The 19,824-nt window shown below is 37.1% G+C and overlaps 1 protein-coding gene across 1 annotated transcript; it reads left to right on the top strand.

Moving 5' to 3' along the window:
- The first annotated feature begins 4,091 nt into the window (after positions 1-4,091).
- On the top strand, positions 4,092-19,527 carry Guf1 (GTP binding elongation factor GUF1). The gene is made up of 17 exons (XM_075943153.1): positions 4,092-4,314; positions 5,245-5,356; positions 5,514-5,662; positions 5,934-6,014; positions 6,956-7,033; positions 7,611-7,694; positions 8,880-8,944; positions 9,502-9,705; positions 10,971-11,110; positions 12,223-12,346; positions 13,004-13,136; positions 14,294-14,437; positions 14,974-15,107; positions 16,352-16,453; positions 17,266-17,385; positions 18,725-18,761; positions 19,375-19,527. Exons 1-17 carry the CDS (start codon positions 4,180-4,182, stop codon positions 19,510-19,512), a joined length of 1,980 nt encoding a protein of 659 aa, XP_075799268.1. The 5' UTR covers positions 4,092-4,179; the 3' UTR covers positions 19,513-19,527.
- The last annotated feature ends 297 nt before the right edge of the window (positions 19,528-19,824 follow it).

Raw genomic sequence — 19,824 nt, 5'->3', positions numbered from 1 at the left:
GGTTCTTTTCCTGTCAAATAATCCTCGTGTGATTGCAGTAAGGACGGTCTCTTGTGAGTTCCTGCGGGGGGGGGGGGGGGATCGTGTTATCCCAAGACTTGAGTGAGAGTCTCCCCACACCGGGGGTGTTTCATATGTTCTGAAACAACACATGAGTAATACAATGATCCTCTCAGGAATTGACACATTTAGATATCATTATATGAGTTTATGAACTGATTTAATTTTAATAGGCAAAGGTACAAAAACATATTTATAAATATTATGTTAGAATTGTATAATTCTCAGTTTCTGGAACAAGCCAGATAGCTGACCTGGCAAGACAAACCAGTAGCCATTATGCCCCCTTCTCTTGCTGTATGATGATCATATGTTTTCTCTCTAACTTATCTTTCTCAGAAGAGAGATAGGAAAGATTCCATTCATTCACCATTTGCTACTTAGGTAATACAGAGGCTCCTCTGGCTCTCCTCTCCCTCAAGTGGTGAAAATATCTGATGCTGACCATGTTTTATCCCAGAGGTTCCCAAATCATTGTTTTCTACAAACACAGAAGCTGACATTTTCCTTCTGCAGTATTTTAAGCTGTCCTCACTGCTCCTGTGTGACCTCGAGAAATTAACTTATCCCCTTGGTGCTATGTGCTCCTCATCAAAACAATGACAATTTTGGACTATATGACCTGAAAAGACACCTTCTAAACTTACTGAAAAACTGCAAACAACGAGACCTAAAAGTAGTAGGCTATTCGCTCACTACCCAAATATGCCAAAAATGAAAATCAAAATCTGCTAACATCTTTTATGAAAAACTTAAATTTTCTGTTATCTGAAGAGAACTTTTGCAAGCAGTTTTCAATGCATTTTTGACAGCTTTTTTCCTCATGGTCCTAGAGCAGCTTTAAAATCCAGTGTTTATTTCTTATGTTCTTTACTCAAGACGCGACAACTCCTTTCTTTAGTAGCAAAAATAAATAAAAATTTTATATCTGTCACAGGGAAATAAACACATTGGGAAAAGACTGTCCCGAGATAACTTGCTTTTAAATAAGCGAATACAGGTGTGAGGTGTCTAACGACAAATCAGAGGAGGAAAATTCACCAGGATTATATAAATAATTATGTACTTGAAAGAATAAAAACCAGTGAAGGAAATAAAAATCGAAGTATTAAACAGTAGGTAGTAAATGTTATTTTTCCTTCGCTGGGTTTTACAGCCCTTCCGTCATCAAGCTTAGGCCTCCTGTATGCTATGCAAGTGTTCTACAGCTGAGGTATGACTCCAGCATATACTGTAATTTTTTGAAGGTAAATTAAATGGCAAGAAAATCACTTTACTGAAGAGACAAATTTAAATATTTTTTGGCATATGTGCACTTAAAGTTTATTTTCTAGACAGTTTGAATATTGCAGTTCTTAGAATGGATACTGTTAATGCTCCATATCCAATCCTCATTTCCTGTCATCACCCAGGTTTTATTCAGAGAACTTCAGTGTATGCTAGTCGGTCAACTCGACACATTCTAGAGTCATTTAGGAAGAGAGAACTTCAATTGATAAAAAGTTCCCACCAGATTAGCCTGTGCGCAAGTCTGTGATACATTTGTTCCATTGATGGTTGATGTGGAAGGACCCAGATCACTGCGCCTGGTGCCACTCCTAGACCAGGGTTCCTGGGTGCTGTATGAAAACAGGATGAGTGGGGCACGAGAGCATGCCAGTAAGCAGTATCCTTCTAGGGCTCCTGCACCGGTTCCTGCCTTGAGCTCCTTCCCTGACTTCCTTCAGTGATGGACTATGATGTGAAAGTGAAATAAACCCTTTCCTCCCAGGATGCTTGTGGTTATGGTGTTTAATCACACCAATAGAAACCCTAACTAAATACTGTATAAGAGCTGTGAGGCTTAAGTCATAACAGCTTCTCCTCTGATACTTCTAGAAGATTCAGATCCTCATCACTGAAAGGCTGTTTCATAGGCTGTGAAATCTAGTACTTTCTACCTGAATTATAGAAAAAAAATCATTTCAATGGATCTCAATCAACACAGGATTAAACTAACACAGGATTATCACAGGATTAAAAGGGTGAATGTAAGCATAGAGAGGGTCTTATTAGATAAAGCCCACATCATAGTTTTCCAGGTCCCCTCACAATTTTTGGATGCTGACCAAAAGACACAGAGTATATTGATCACCCTGTGACCACACCAGCTGCTTCCTTTCCTGTCAGGCTTGAACCCAACTATTGAATATTCTCAGATGCTGACAACGTTCCTTCCCAAAGCACGAATAGAAGCTCATTACTGCCTTGTGCCAAATTTCTTAGACCTTCCTGTAAACTCTAGACCTTTACCCTTCTGTGGAATATACTCAAAATGAACAACGTTCTGTCACTATTGTTCAAAGATATAACACTAAGCTAGGCGAAAAAAATGTCTGTAGTAATGCATTGGTTTAATTACCCTGGCAAAAGAGCTTCCCCGTCTGGGATCTTAACCCGCCCCATTTTAGGATTGTTTGACCCATTCTTTGTGGGTATCCCCCAGCCTCTGATTTGGGGGACCACTCTAAGTCCTAGCACCCATTTAATATCCATTATTAAATCACTTTCATTTTACTCTGTGTGTGTGTGTGTGCGAGGGCATGCATACCTCTACCTCAGTAGAGAAATGGCCATCCTGCCTCCAAGTATCTCAAAATGAGACTATGTCTGAGAATTGTCTCCCACCATTGTATAATTCTTTTATTTATTTATTTATTTATCTATTTATTTATTATCTATACAACATTCTGCTGTGTGTATGCCTGCAGGCCAGAAGAGGGCACCAGACCTCATTACAGATGGTTGTGAGCCACCATGTGGTTGCTGGGAATTGAACTCAGGACCTTTGGAAGACAAGGCAATGCTCTTAACCACTGAGCCATCTCTCCAGCCTCCTGTATAATTCTTTTTAGGGCTGCAATTAAAGGCACACAGCATTGGGATTAAAGTCTTGCACCACCCGGTTTCTATGGCAACTAGTGGCGGCTACTGGGATTAAAAGTGTATGTCACCACTGCCTGGTCTGAAAGGCTGACCAGTGGGGCTGTTTCACTCTCGGATTTTCAGGAAGTCTTTATTTATTAAAATACAATTAAAATGCCAGTATAGATTATGCTCAGGGCACGTGCCCTTGCTTTCCAGAAGATGGGAGAGTGAATTCGGCAATTTAGAGAACAACTAGCAGAAAAACTAAGGGAATCACAGTTGAAAGACAGGAAGGTATTCACGCTGTGACTAGCAGATCAAGCCAGACCCACCATCTTCACACAGAGATGGAAACCAATTGAGAACTCTTCACCAAGTCTAGTCCTAATTATCACAGAGGCCGGAATGCTCTAAACCAGCACCTGAGGCCTAGAGCCGAGATTTCTAAACTGGGCTGTAACAGTGTGTTTTATAGATGTGTTTGAAAAGTACTTTTACTTAAGACTTTGCCACCATAGAAAGCTCATAAAATATCTATTTCATTGGAATGTAAAATTATGTGTTATCCTAAACCTGTGTTGGATGGGGTGCTGTTGGGGGGGGGAGGTGCATGGTCTGTTTGGCTTCAGAATAAATTCTCTTAACAATTTTGAAGCGTGAATTACTTTCGCTCGCTTCCTGTTTTTATATTTTTATAAACAATTCTATGCTTCCTAGAAGTCACTCACTCCAGTTTTTCCCGTAAGTCTCTCAAAAGAACTCCCCAGCCACGCCGGGCTTCAGAGTGGAGGGTGTCAAGCCGTGTCCCCCCATGCAACACATCACAGATGCTGCACTTCATGGAGACTCGTTGTCTCCCAGACCCTGCGGGGAGCCGCTGCATGCTACAGCAGGCCTAGGGTGCCTCTCTCCCACTGCACCCAAAGGCGGGCTCTGACGGACGTCCGGCTGCTTTTGCCTAGACAGAGGCAGCCGCAGGGCGATGACCACAGCACCAGAACTAGGTCGAGCAACTGTGGTCAGCCCCGGTCCCCGCAGCACTCCGACCGTGACCTTTCGACCCCTGCGGAGGCGCGCTGACGTCACGAGCGGCGCGACCCACAGGCAGCGCTTTTTATTGGCGTCAGGCCTGGCGCACGCCTGTGGCCGAGGCAGGAAAGCGGGCCTTGGCATGGGGCAGCCTCTCCCGGCCTGGTGCTGAGCCGCCCCGGCATGTGGACCCTCGCCGGGCGGGCTCTCGCGCCATGGGCTGCCGGCGCTGCGCGCTTGCTGCCTCCCTGCTCCCGGCAGGTTGCCGTGTTGGAACCCGGGGCCACCCGCAGGCCCTTCAGCACGGCCGAGCTCAAGGTGACCGGCTCTCCCCGGGGTTGGCGCTGGGCTTCCGCGTGTGCACGGAGGGCGAGCCCTTCGACCCCGGCTGCTCGGTAGCTAGCCTGGCTTAGGGACAGGGTCAGTCTTGAGCATGTGTTGTTTCTGGAAACCTCCGAGAAGCTGCTGCTCTCTAGTAAAGGTCTTCCTGGGTTTGTTATTTATGCTTCTTGGGCAACTTGCTTGACTTTGCATCCGAGTCTGCAGCTTCGTGTTTGAGCGAGATAATAATCAAACTTGGAGGTTTGTGGGACACAAAGGCTCCAGCTGAAAGATGCCTTGTGGTTAGAAAAAACGGATTTGTATTCGTCCCAATTCAGGGTTTTTGAAAGTGGTGCAGTTCTGAAGAACTTTGACCTGAATGCGATGGGTGAAAGAGACTACAATGCAGCTGTGACGGTTTTGTTTGGAGAATTTCCCTATACCTTCATCTGCCTTATATTGAGTAACTAAGTGAAAGCTAAAATAAACGTTACAGTCATTACAATTTCATCTTGTTTCCTGATGATGAAAACCACCTGGGGGACAATGACTCGTGGGCGCACACACAATCCCACTTCTCTTGAATACCAGTTTCCAACAGTTTGTGGTGTGTCTCACTGTGGTAAAGATTTTCTGAGAACTTGATAAGCTGTTCTCATACTCTTGAGATTGGCTCAATACATGACGGAAGTATTAAGTACGGGGGGTTTTATTTAGCTTTGTTTATGGAACTGACATATTGGTAAGTCTCTTGTAATTTGTTCTTTGTAGTTAGACTTAGTCATATATCTTTATTGTAGGGAAAAAAATGAAGTAAAGTAAGTGCAATAAGTGAAATTGCCCACAGATTAAGAGTCTTCTTTGAATTTGTAATTTGTTTTATGCAAATTTTATGCCTCTAAATGTGAGGTTCTGTTCCCTTTTTAGGAGAAACCTGACATGTCTAGATTTCCTGTTGAAGATATCAGAAATTTCAGTATCATTGCACATGTGGATCATGGCAAAAGTACGTTAGCTGACAGACTCCTAGAACTAACAGGTATTTTCATTTTATATCATAAGCTTGTGATTGCCTCGAGTGATTGGAAATTTAGTTTTACCACCATGTTTTACATTTTGCTATTATATCTTTAATGTTTTATGCTTAATGTTTCGTTTTAAAACCTGGAGAAATCAATCAATGCTTCTGTTTCTAGGAACAATTGATAAGACAAAGAAAAATAAGCAGGTTCTTGATAAATTACAAGTGGAACGAGAAAGAGGAATCACCGTGAAAGCGCAGACAGCAACTCTGTTTTACAATTTTGAAGGAAAACAGTACCTTTTAAATCTCATTGACACGCCAGTAAGTTTCAGATTGACTTCGCAAAATTGCTGAAGTTAGTCTTGTTGATATTCCAAACAAAATTCTCTCATTTGGGGGCTGAATTTGTACATCTACCTTTGGTGTTTGTTTTCTCATTTTTTTGATGTTAGTGTAGCTTATTTCAAATGTTTTCACAACTTCCCCAGCACACATTTTATAAGTATTTGTCATATCAGATGATTAGCAATAATATCTGTTCCTTTAAAAAATATAGCTGATATTTAAAGGATACCAATATTTTGCTTTTTAGGGCCATGTTGATTTTAGTTATGAAGTGTCCAGGTCACTCTCTGCTTGCCAAGGTGTATTACTGGTGGTCGATGCAAATGAGGTAAGATCTTTCTTTATACATGACTTGACATGACCGTAGTAATGGAACACAACGTGGTAGTGATGGAACACAATATAGTAGTGATGGAACACAATGTGGTAGTGACAGAACACAATGTAGTAGTTAAGGTACACAACATATTAATGGAACACAATGTAGTGACAGAACACAACATGGTAGTGACGGAACACAACGTAGTAATGGAAAATAACGTATAATGGAATACAGTGTAGTAGCGATGGAACATAATGTAGTAGCGACGGAACACAACACAGTTGTGATGATTGTGGGTGACTCTGGGGACAAAGCTACTCCCTGTTCAGGAAACACAAGTGAGGAAGAACGAAGGGTCTTAGGTTTTAGGGCATGGCTCTGGCTGGTTGATGGTGCCAATCTTTGTCCACCTTGCAGATCTGTCTTCGAAACCTGGGACTGAAACTAATGGGGTAGACAGAGCTGAAGCTACTGACTAAATTTATTCTGGAGAACTAGCTTCTTTTATAGCAAGTTAATTAAAAAATGGTTACAGGAAGGCAAGGAACACCTGTTCCAGAAAATATGCCATAGAAATCAGCAAAAAAGAATTATTAAAAATGCTTAACAATGTCCCATTTTTGCTCCAACAAGAATAAACACGTCCTATGAATTGAATGCACTGTTTAAGACAGGAAGCATGAAATCGCATCCAAGAACAACACAGAAAACAGAATGCACTTTGGTAAAGCCCTCTACCTACTTCCTGCAGCCTCTCCCACGGTTCCCCAAGGCACTGTTCACCATGTGTCATTCTTTGGCTGTTTTCCAACAGAGGGCATATTGTATCATTTTATTAGCGTGATCCAAAAATCTCAGTTTGATGATGATACATGGAATGGTACGGAATTACTAATTTTACATTTAGTGTCAAACAGTCATCATGGTCTCTGTTGTCTTGCCTCCAGGGTATTCAGGCTCAAACTGTAGCAAACTTCTTTCTTGCCTTTGAAGCACAGTTGTCAGTAATTCCAGTTATAAACAAGGTAATTAAAATGAGTCACCAATGCCATTCATTATTTGCCTTCTATATTTTAATGTTTAATTGTGAAGTATGTTTTTTTTTTCTTAATATGAGGGGTCTTCAGTTACTATTCACTTAGATTATCAGTTTGATTTATCTCTGAATTTCTTGTGATAGAAGTGCAGGTCAAATATTTCTTTCAGAGAGTTGAAAAGGTTTATCTGAATTGCATGTGTTTCTGTAAAAAAGGGGGAGCAAGGCAGACTAAGGAAAGGTGCCAGCCCCACTGCCATGGAGAGGGGATTAGAATAAGAATCGGTGCTGTCCATGAAACAGGTCAATGCTTACTTCATCCATATAAGTTCATCCCGTAGTATAGAGTTAGGAATCCTAATTTAAAAATTCAGACTGCATTAAGTTACATTTCTTGATTGTGGTGCTAAATGTAAAATAAGACTACCCATAGGTAAATAATTCTTTTGAAAAAATCATGGAGAGATCAATTAGGTTAACTCATAGAAAGTATTATTGATCTCCAAATATTATTACTGTGAACTAATTTTATTTTTACTATGCTCATTCAGTAATTTTGTTTACAGATAGATCTAAAGAATGCTGATCCTGAAAGGGTTGAAAAACAGATTGAAAAAGTGTTTGATATCCCTAGTGAAGAATGCATAAAGGTAAATGCCTTTTCTTTAAAGATGATAGTCTTAGCTTTTTTTATTGCTGTGATGAAACACCATCACCAAAACACCTTGGGGAGGAAAGGGTTTGTTTGGGTTATACTTCCACATTATAGGCTGTCGTTGAAGGAAAGAAATCAGGGCAGAAACATGGAGGTGGGAGTTGGTACAGAGGCCATGGAGGGGTGTTGTTTCCTCCGCTGGCTCATCAGGGCAGAAACATGGAGGTAGGAGTTGGTACAGAGGCCATGGAGGGGTGTTGTTCCCTCCGCTGGCACACTCAGCCTGCTGTCTTATAGAACCCAGGCCAGTAGTCCAGGAATGGCAGCACCCACAGTGGGCTGGGCCCTCACACATAATTACTAATTAAGAAAATACCCTAAAGCCTGCCTACAGCCTGATCTATGGAGGCATCTTCTCAGGTGAGGTTTCTATCTCTCAAATGACTCTAGTTATGTCAGGTTAACTAAAACTAGCTAGCACAACTATTGAAAGTTCCCTTTATATTATTTATATAGATTGTTGCTATGTAACTTTTAAATGAACTAAGGCTAAAGATTTTACCACTTTCCTTATATCGTAGACTTGGTTAGCCTGTATGTCAGAACTAAAAGCCTTTTGAAACTCAGTGTAGCATTATGTGTATGTGTGTGCCAGCACCAGATTCTGCACAGTGGTACACATACCCAAGGAGTCTAGAAGTGTGACTTGGATCTCCTATAACTCCAATTATAGGTGTGAGTTCCTGTTGTGGGTGCTGGGAAGTAACCCTGGGGTCCTCTATGAGGCAGCAAGGATTCTCAAAATCTGAGTTATCTCTTCTGCCCTTAGCATTACTTCTTGTAAGTTATTTTGGTTTTGAAGAGCAGGTATTTTTGGAATTGATAGATACTGGTTAAAGTGATACATTTTATTAAAAGGCATAATTTTTGCTCATCAAAATTTTTGTTTTAATTCTCATTCCATTGCTTTCTGGACACACCAAGAATGTTCTTTTACTTTAATCCTGAAACCATAGGGTCACTAACACCAGATAATGGGAAGATATCTTTATCCTTTTTTTTTTCTGTGTTCAAATAAATGAATAAGGGAATTTTTCCTCCTGATCATAAATGACAAGACCCCAGGAAGAATGTGTGTAGCCTTAAATCTCAGTGCTTTTTTTTTTTTACATGGTTTCAGATTTCTGCAAAACTTGGGACAAACGTTGAAAGTGTTCTTCAGGCAGTCATTGAAAGAATACCTCCGTAAGCAGTTTTTATACTATTCACATATTCACTACTTTAAATTTAGAGTTTAGTAATTATAGACCTTTATAGTTTAATAGTTTAGATTAATAAGCCATCAACTTGATCTGTCATTTTAAGCTAGTGGATGTGGCAAGTGATCTTGCACTAGGGTGGAATAACCTTTTGCTTTTAGTAAAATGTAAAGAACGCAAGTTCAATTTCAATATAGTAAAGCGGAAAAGAAAGCATGGATAATGACAGTCTCTCTGATAATCGGAGCATAGGGAAATAAGTTCATTGGTAATTGGTCTTTGCTGTATAGTGAGCATACATCTCATATTTTCAAATAAATATTTTTGAATATATTTCAAAAAGTAATATTTCAAATGTTGTATATTATTTTGAAATAATTTCAAAATTTAAAACTGATGGTTGAGATTTATCTAGCATATTTTATAGAAAGGCCTTTTTGCTTTGGTTCTTGAGTAATTTTCTTTTGAAAAATTAAATAACATGCTTTCTCAATTGAAAATAAGTTTTTTTGATATTTTCTCTATATACTTTTATAAAAATAGTCCAAAAGTACGTCGTGAAAACCCACTGAGAGCATTGGTGTTTGATTCCACCTTTGACCAGTATAGAGGTGTGATAGCCAACATAGCACTGTTTGATGGCATTGTTTCCAAAGGAGATAAGATTGTATCTGCACACACCAAGAAGACATATGAAGTTAATGAAGTAGGCGTTTTGAATCCAAATGAGCAGCCCACTCATAAATTGTAAGTAATCTGTTTTAGCATGTACAGTAAGTTTATGTATGTGTTTCTCCCAATGTGCTCAGAATGGTCATAATGTAGAACTAAAGTGGATGATAGGTAGAATGCAACTCTACATCCAGACACTGGGTCAGAAGGATCTCATGTGTTTGTAGTGGGCAGTTTTATGGCTATAAACATAATTAGGTTTTATTAATTAGTAGAAATAACTTAGTGATCTAGTACAGACTTGGTTCTCATGTTAATGTATTTGATGGTACAATTAAGTATTAGGGGGCCTCAATTCATTCAATGGATTTATTTTTCCTTTTACATTTAATGTCATCACAACTAAATTTTGCAATATAAGGTGCTACAGAAACTGATCACTCCTTTCTTCACTGGAATGCTGCAGGGTTAAACCTAGGATTAAATAAAATTTATAGAGGAGTAGGATTAAGAAATTAGTATGAACTAGAAAATCAGATCTGAGTTAGCTGTGAAACAGCTGCTGAGTGGCTACTCTGGTAATGAGAAGACATGAACATCATAGTTTTGCTTCTCAGGTCGTCTCTGAAAACTAAAGTGTCAAATAGAATATTTGAGTATGTGGATCAGAGTCCACAGTTTCATGTTGTATCTAAAAAGCCTCATGTGAAATATGACATGTTTTGAATCAGTCCATTTTAATTTTAGTGAAGTATTTCTGAAGTGTTTCATTTATTGTATATGTGTAATGTGTATGTATATATGTCATGTATGTATTGAACATTACCGTGTCTTCATTCATTACTGCTCCTCTGCTACAACCTGTATGTAAATGAGTCTGCTACTATGTATGTTTTTTGGTTTTTAAACCTAAAACTGAATTCATGGAATCTGCTTTTTTCATGTGAAAATCAGATATGTAATAGACTGCTGTTACATGTTTATTTTTTCCTGTTTGGTTAGAAATTTATCTTTTTCCCCCTTGTTAATGAACCTTTATCACATAGTAATAGACATGACAGTCTTCTAAATTTTTCTACATTAATATTAGCTTCATAATAGATGTTAGAAGCTGGTGTTTAATTTGTGAAAGGTGAGCAGAATCAAAAAAGACAGCATGAGTACAGAATTAGGGTAGTGGATAAGACACTTTGTTTTCTTAATGAGCTCCAGAGGTTGAATTTGGTATGTGCCACTTGCTTGTTTGGAAGGGATATGGCAGATTCCTAGGAAGACAGAACTGTGAGTATACACTTTCAACAGAAAAGCAGTAAATATTTGCATATGCTAATTTTATTTAGATATGCAGGACAGGTGGGCTTTCTGATTGCTGGGATGAAAGATGTCACTGAAGCTCAAATAGGAGATACATTATATTTACATAATCATCCAGTGGAGCCCTTGCCTGGGTTTAAATCAGCGAAACCAATGGTATTTGCAGGTGAGGAGTTCACAAATTCAACACCAAAAGACCAAAATTTTTTTAATTAAAAGTATATCTGTGGTGAAAGAAAATGGACTAGAGGATAATAAACATTCTTATAGATCTGTTTGTAATGTGTATATGTGTGTGTATACACATATACATACACACATATAGATGATGATATTTGCCTATGTATTTGTATGCAGTATTTCTATGTATCACCTTACAACTTCATGTATACTGTAACATTTTATATGAAAGCTCATTTAGGATTTCTTAAGAAATAATATCTAGGAGATCTTAATAACATGAATTTTCTTATTTCTCTGAAAAGTTAGTTGATTACACTTGGATTTTTTTCTAATTAATTAGGGTGTTTTAATTACAATTCTCAGTAAAATTAATCCCACCTCTTAGTCGAGTTCTTTGTAGTTAAACTGCTCTCGTGGATGCAGCAGACAACAGTGTAGCCTCTAGGACATGTAACACCAGAACACGGTTCTCTGTGAGTCTCGCAGACATTTAGATAATGAAGACCTAATGGAGGGTTATCTATCTGATTTTTCTAACGTGGGTCTTTATCCCCTGGCTTCTCCTCATAGTCCCCTCGCACAGATCACGAGCTTTATTACTGCTGCACTTAAGCAGAGTCAGTCATTTGGAGTGCAGAGGATTCGTAAACTGTAGACTTCATGAGCAGGAGGTGAAGAGAATTGAGGAATCAGTAGTAGCTCTCATAGTTTCAGCAGTAAGTTTCTAAAAGTAAATTTATATTTAGTTTTAGTAACTGATCTGGAAGTGAAGTCCAGTGCCATTTTGGGCCTATTTCTAACCTTCTAATAGTTTTCATCACAGTACTGGACCATGTTATGCTTCTAATTTTTGGAGTAAACATAGTTTACCTAATTATGTTTGGCTTAATTCCCTTCGTTGTTTAGTTTTTTTCTTCTTTTTGTACTTCTCCAAAAGCATAAAACCACTGTTTGGAGTGTCAACACATTTGTATATTCATTAAAGCTAATGGATTCCAAGATACCTAGCAGCCAATTTAATAAAGAAAAGTGAAATAAATACCAAATGGTTAATTTTGAACTTGACAGTGCTTCATATTACGTTTGTGTCTCCAGGCGTGTACCCCATAGACCAATCTGAATATAACAACCTGAAGAGTGCTATAGAGAAGCTGACTTTAAATGACTCCAGTGTGACAGTGCATCGGGATAGCAGTCTGGCCCTGGGTGCTGGCTGGAGGTAAGGGAGATTTACTTCATAGTCACTTTCTCTTAAGAAAATGAGTTCTAATTGAGTAGCTTGCTTCTTAACATTTCTGAAGATCAGTTTAAATTTTTTGTATTCGTTGTGTGTATGCATACACATGTATATGTGGTGTGCACACCAGGTGTTCATGCTCACGGGTCCGAGATCAACCTGACTCTACACCTTGTTCTTTGAGATGAAATCTATCACTGACCTGGGATATCACCCTGGTACCTTGCTGTCTCTTCCCAGCACTGAGGTCACAGGTGCATTCTGCAATTCCCGCCTTTCTCGTGTGTGCTGGGCATCCAAATTTGGGTCCTTATTGTTTGGTCAGTGAGCACAGTACCACTCAGCCATTTTACCACGCCTAAAGATCAGTTTCTATGAGTAAAATATCTAAAAATCTTCATGTCTGCTCATTTCTCAAGTGGCTTCATGTTTTGTGGATAATTTTTATACTAATTTAAAATAGTAGAATGTTTGAGACTTATTTTATAAAATTATACAAGAGATGCAAATTGCTGGAATGAGTCTCGATTTCCATCCTTTCTTACATAGTAGCACCGTGTTCACAACAGAAAACAGAACCCAGTGGGACGTGGATGTCTGGAAGGATTTTGGTGTTTTTTCTCCCTTTTCTCCATTCAGGTTGGGATTTCTTGGACTTTTGCACATGGAAGTGTTCAACCAGCGACTAGAGCAAGAATATAATGCTTCTGTTATTCTGACGACTCCCACTGTTCCATACAAAGCTGTTCTTTCATCTGCAAAATTGATAAAGGTACCATAATATTCACTTCTATTTTGTATCAGCCTGAAAGGAAAAACTTAATAAAAATATATGTGTATATACTAAATACAAGAGAAAATTTTTGGTTATTTATAGTTGAATCCCTATTAAAAGTAATTTACAATTGCTTAGTAGCAATATAAATTTTATTACCTTATTACCTTTTAAAAACTAATTCATCAGCCGGGCGGTGGTGGCGCACGCCTTTAATCCCAGCACTTGGGAGGCAGAGGCAGGCGGATCTCTGTGAGTTCGAGACCAGCCTGGTCTACAAGAGCTAGTTCCAGGACAGGCTCCAAAACCACATAGAAACCCTGCCTTGAAAAACCAAAAAAAAAAAAAAAACTAATTCATCATTTTTCTTAGATTGATCTTTTAATTATCAAAATTAGTCTGGTGCTGATAGTAAAAAGAATTAGGAAGGAGAGGACCATTGCAAATTCTTTTTTTTTTTTTTTTTTTTTTTTGGTTTTTTTGAGACAGGGTTTCTCTGTGACTTTTGGAGCCTATCCTGGAACTAGCTCTGTAGATCAGGCTGGTCTCGAACTCACAGAGATCCGCCTGCCTCTGCCTCCCGAGTGCTGGGATTAAAGGCGTGTGCCACCATCGCCCGGCGCAAATTCTGCTCATAATATGAAAGATAATTTTGGTCATAAATAACCAAATAAGAAAATAAAACCTCCACCCTTGTGGGAAATTTTTGTTTTAAGTTAGTGATAAACCAGTATTATATTCCATGTAAGGGGTTATTTACTCATTAAACCACTGTTACCTGAACACAAATAAACCAATTTTATACACTATAGTTAGAATACCTTAAACAGTCAAGTTATAAATATAACATTTTGTCATACTTTTTCTAGGTTATTCATGAGGTATGTTTTGTAAAAGTTAATAACCAAAATACTTTAGTATACATTCACTAAGAATGTTAAAAGCTGGACGATCCTTTTATTTGCTGAGAAAGGCTATATTATGTAATAGTCTAATCTTTAGGTATTTTTTGTTGATGTTATTGTTGCTGCTTTGTTAATTGTAGTAAGTTCTATAACTGTGTTCTAAATATACTATATGATAAAAGAAACCTTTAAGAAACGTAATTATATTAGTGTTTGTTTTTAAATACCTTTCATTTTTCTCATTTTTAGGAATATAAAGAAAAAGAAATCACAATTATTAACCCTGCACAATTCCCTGACAAGTCAAAAGTAGCAGAATATTTGGAGCCAGTTGTTCTGGGCACTGTTGTCACACCTACGGAATACACTGGAAAGATAATGGCGCTTTGCCAGGTAGAAACACAAAGGGTGATGATTTCAGTTCCTGGATCAGTGCTTACCTAAGTTTATATTTTATAGGATTTAGGATTCTGTTTGCTAAGGAATTGGCCTCAATAATTAAATAAATAGTTCTTGTTTTGGGGCCCTGCACTCGGAGCCAGTACTGATAGACTATCTTGATTTTACACACTAGCTTTAAGTCTGGTTGCCTCTCAGTATTAGTCCAGTATTTTAGTGAAAGGAATGCAAAAGAACTGCATACTTCTCCCGAAGGGACTTCAGTGTGATTTAGGCCATCTGTGCACATGAAAGTGAACATAGTAAGATTTTGAAAGTAAAACTGCTGTGACAGAGATTAAAAGCTTTGGTTTAAAAGTAATGTTGCTCTTACATTAAAAAACTCCTGCTTTGTAAAATTTTGGTAGACCATTAAATAATATTACTTCATGTTGTTTACTTTTGTTTATAGAAATCATAATTTGGAAATTAAAAACTTGTCTTTTCTCATCAGTATTTGTTTGGATTATCATTGATTTTTTTTTTTTTAGGCACGAAGAGCAATTCAGAAAAATATGATTTTTATTGATGAAAATAGAGTTATGCTTAAATACCTCTTCCCTTTGAATGAAATTGTGGTAGATTTTTATGACTCTTTGAAGTCTCTGTCTTCTGGGTATGCAAGGTGAGAAAATAATGGTAGTCACAAATGTCTCAATGGCGCTTTTGAATATGCTGATAGTAAGATTTTACTCTTCTATCCGTAGCAATTTTAGCTCTGAAAGTTGAGAATCATATAAGGTTAGGGAGCTTGAAACATTATAGATATTATAGAGTACTTGAAATTTACTTATAGGAGGAAAAGATTCTTTTTGATTCATCAGACTTAATCTCTGAAAAAAGTAAGCAACCTCTTAAGAGTTTTAAATCCCTTGTGTCTTAAAATTGGACATTAATTTCAAAGAACATCTGTGACCGAGTGACACTTAAAATATATGTGTATGTTATTTTGTCCCTAGAGCATCTACTTGCATTTGAAAAATGGATGTAAATATTGAGCATGAATACTGCTAAATGTGCACAGCATTTACCAACGCTGAAGTCAAGAACTAGGTCTTCCCAGGCAGACGTTGCCTAGCTAATAAAAATCTGTGTATTTTAAGGGAGTGCTTGAAACCCAGCCAAATAAGAGTACAAGAGTTAAGTGTTAAATAAGCAAAAACTTTTTACATTGCCTCTGGCAGTCAGTTTTGTTGCAGTGGCTTTATGAGTTAAACTTTGTGGCTAGCTAGCACTGTTAGCTTTGACCATATTGGTGAAAATAGTAGCTAACATGAGCACTGGTTTGTGATTGGCTAAGCTTTGTTGTAACTATTGGTATGTTCTAGGTCCACGTGTACTGTTACATGTACTAGCTCATTCAGGCCTGACAAAAATGTTGAATGTTCAAACTGTGTATCTGTGTAGGAAATCCAAGTGTCCCTTCTTAATGGCAGTTCATTAGTGCATTATCTAAACATGTTTGTTTTATTTTTGTTCCTATTTGTTTCCATTGCCAGAGTTGTCATTGGTAACAGAAAACTAACAATGAACCATTAAAGTAGTGTTAGCCAAATTTCACCACCTATTAGCAACAGTAGAAGGAGCTGACATTTGTTTTTGGTGGTTGGTTTTTTCCTACTTTACCTTAACCAGTTCCCTTTTCTTCCTCTAGTGATTTATAGTTCCTATACTTAGACCTTTTAATACATTTGGTTCTTTGCTATGGACGTACACATCCATTAAATGAAACTTTATGTGTGGTAATAATTTAATCAGTTTTCTTCAGGTGAAGACAGCAAATGAATATGTAGGAAAAAGGAATTTGTTGTATTTATAAGATTTAATTTATAGGATCGTGTTTACCATTGTTCTCTTTGTTCTCATTAGTTTTGACTATGAAGATGCAGGCTATCAGACTGCAGAACTTATAAAAATGGATATTCTCCTGAATGGGAATATCGTAGAAGAGCTAGTGACTGTGGTGCATAGGTAAGCAGACTAGAAAAGATCACCAACTGAGCATGCTCACTTTGGGTGTTTTTGTGTGGTTGATGGCTCTTCATTCTTACTGGAGCAGATACAGTTTTTAAAACTTTAAAAGATAATTAAAATAGATTTTAATCTACTAATTTTTCTTCTGTCTTTTACATTGTCCTTTCCCTATTACTAAATACAGAATAGAGTTGTCATAGCTAAAGTAGTATTATCATGTAAATAATTTTCCCTTACTGTGTTAATGTACAAGAAAATGTTTTTAATCTTTATAGTGATGGTTTAAGGATTGAGAACAAAAAGATGTTCATATTTCTAAAAATCATTCATGATAATGAAGTCAAGTACACATATTCACAAACTAGCAGACTATTAGAAATTATGCCACATCGAGCCGGGCGGTGGTGGCGCACGCCTTTAATCCCAGCACTCGGGAGGCAGAGGCAGGCGGATTTCTGTGAGTTCGAGACCAGCCTGGTCTACAGAGCTAGTTCCAGGACAGGCTCCAAAACCACAGAGAAATCCTGTCTCGAAAAACCAAAAAAAAAAAAAAAAAAAAAAGAAATTATGCCATATCAATGCAATTTTTTGTTTTCATCTTTTTAATGAATTTATTTTGCATCAATGCAATTATAAGTCAATATAGATTAATACCTAGTTATAGAAAAATGCCTACTAAGTAAAATGTTGAGTTCTATTTGAATCTCTTAAAACTTACTTTACTTTTATTATAGTTAATTACTGCACATGCACTATAAAGATAATTTAAATATTTATATTTAGGATAGCTATCTTTTTTTCTGTCTCAGAGAGAAAGCATACACTGTTGGCAAAACCATATGTGAACGTCTGAAGGATTCTCTTCCCAGGCAGCTGTTTGAGATAGCCATCCAAGCTGCTATTGGAAGCAAAGTCATCGCAAGAGAAACGTGAGTTGAAGTGCATTTTTGTCCGATGCTGGCTTTAGAACTACGCCCAGAAAACACAGTGAAAGTTTTAATCTTGGCCTACACTTTATTCTTGTAGAGCATGAGATGATAGAATATTCCGACTCTTCCACTGATGTTCGATTACTTTGTGTACTTACATTGAGTTTTGCTACTTACAGTTGATATAATTTATGAAGGTTTACTAAAGAATTTCTGCTTATTTCCATTAAATTTCTGGGTTAAGGGATTTCTGTAAGGTTTCATTCAATGGTTTATAACTTGTTCAGGTAGATTGTAAGTGATAGGAACAGAACCTAAGGAAATAATAAAATATTTTCTCTGAAGCACTGAATTGGGAAAGATTATAAATAACATGCTGGGTTTTGGTTTCTAGACCAGGTCCCTTAGTGGTTTATGGTACATATGGAAATAGGTTACTTCCTGTAGGAAGCTGGCTTTGTGGATGATGTGGTCTTGGGGCAGCACTTCTCTTGCCCCACCCCAGGCTCTAAAGACCCTGGAAGTTAGAAACACTCTTCAGTTAAGACAAAGTGGGAATTGCTACCTAATTCTAGCTTAACGTAAACCTAATATGACAGTACTCGTGAACTAGAACCACCATTTTGATATAGATTTAATAAAATGTATCCCATTATGGGAATAATTTCATTTTAAACACTATTTTGTTTTAGTTATTCAGTATCTTAGAAAATCCAGAAATTAGGCAGAGTTCCAGGGAACATTCTAAAAAATAGAGCACTTATCATGTGGTCATTTTCACATAAATTGTATTAGAAATACATTTTCAAAAAAGGATACTTTTTTCAAAATTAATGTTGATCTGGAAGTGTCATAGTAATACAGTTATATAGTTGATGATTAGCTACATTAACAGTAGTTTGTCTTGAGAAGGGCTGTATAAAACAGATTTATTAATAAATTCTTTACTCATCAGTGTCCATTGGCAGTCAGGCCAGCAGTGTGATGGTTTAACTTTTAAAAGGTACTCTTTAGAATATTTCTGGGCTAAGCTGGGAATAATGTAATTCTTTTTATTGAAGTCACAGATGCTTGTATTTCTACTCGCACATACATACCACAAACCTGCACCTTTCTTACCGTAGGATATGCTGATGTTAAAGGGGACTTTTTCCATCTTAAAATCAGTATATGAAAAGAAATACAAGAACATTTGAGCTAATTAATTACATAATCAACTTTGTCTAAAGAACACTATCATTAAATACTATCATATTTTAAAAGGAGATTTGTGTATAGAAATCACATACGTTTGGACTGTGTAATAAATTTTCAACCTAACAAAATTCTTCTTTTACAGTGTGAAAGCATACAGAAAAAATGTTTTGGCCAAATGTGTATGTATATGTTTTTTTTTTTAACTTTACTATATTTAATGGGTTTAAAATCAGTGGGGTTATAAATTTGTTTCTATTTTAGTTTTTATGTACCATATATTTCATTTCCAAGTTTTGTTTTAAAAGAGTAAATTTCTGCTTAACCATATTAGCATCATTTTAAAAACATTTAAAAATAAATGCCTCTCATTTTCTCTTTTCTTATGTAATACCATATAAAAGAGAATTTTATGTTACTACCATAATGTTATACATATGAAAGATTTATAGTGACTCTCACACTTGGAAGAGTGACAATTTAAATTTACCTTGCTACATTAATTTTTTATTTTTATTTATTTATTTATTTATTTTTTAGTAAAAAATGTACATTGTTGCTAAACAAAATACTGCTTTTTCTAAGTGCCTGGTAAAGTTTCTGGCACAGGTCTGCTGCTGAGAGTCTCTGCATTAGGGTGTAGCTATGTTATATGCTTAGCTTAAATAAATAATAACATCATTTTCTGAGAAGGAGTCAAATGATGTCACAATGATATGATTATGGTTGTGGTGTTCCTTGGTGTAATTATATAATTATTTCCTTTGAACCTATTTGGATTTTTTTATTTTTCAGTATGGTGGAGATATTACCCGAAAAATGAAACTTTTAAAGAGACAAGCAGAAGGGAAGAAAAAGCTGAGGAAGATTGGCAACATTGAAATTCCAAAAGATGCTTTCATAAAAGTTCTGAAAACCCAGCCTAATAAATGATTCATGAAAATGGGAGTTTTCTCTTTTTCTTTTTATTTGCATTGACAACAGAATGAAAACTATGAAATGTTTATTATTTTTAGGCTCTTCAACTTTGAACTCCTGGAAGGAAAGAGGTAGAATGTGTGCTACATTGCCTAGTCCTTTTATGTTCCACTACTCAGTTGAGATTGTTAGTACTGCCTCTGAAAATTAAGAGGTTAATTGTTGAAAGGAGAGGCCACTTGTTGGTTCCCGGCTGCTGGGCAGCTCAGACCCAAAATAATCACACAGAAACTCTATTATTTAAAACACTCCTTGGTAGTTAGCCCT

This window comes from Microtus pennsylvanicus, chromosome 12 (genome assembly GCF_037038515.1).
Source record: "Microtus pennsylvanicus isolate mMicPen1 chromosome 12, mMicPen1.hap1, whole genome shotgun sequence".
Lineage (NCBI taxonomy): Eukaryota > Metazoa > Chordata > Mammalia > Rodentia > Cricetidae > Microtus > Microtus pennsylvanicus.
Note: the sequence above shows the minus strand (reverse complement) of the source record. Positions and strands in the feature narration are given on the sequence as shown.

Coding starts and splice junctions, on each gene's coding strand:
- Guf1 (XM_075943153.1), top strand. CDS start 4,180: ATGTGGACCCTCGCCGGGCGGGCTCTCGCGCCATGGGCTGCCGGCGCT. Junction 11,111..12,222: donor GAAACCAATGGTATTTGCAG/GTGAGGAGTTCA, acceptor TTGTGTCTCCAG/GCGTGTACCCCATAGACCAA. Junction 15,108..16,351: donor CTGTCTTCTGGGTATGCAAG/GTGAGAAAATAA, acceptor TGTTCTCATTAG/TTTTGACTATGAAGATGCAG.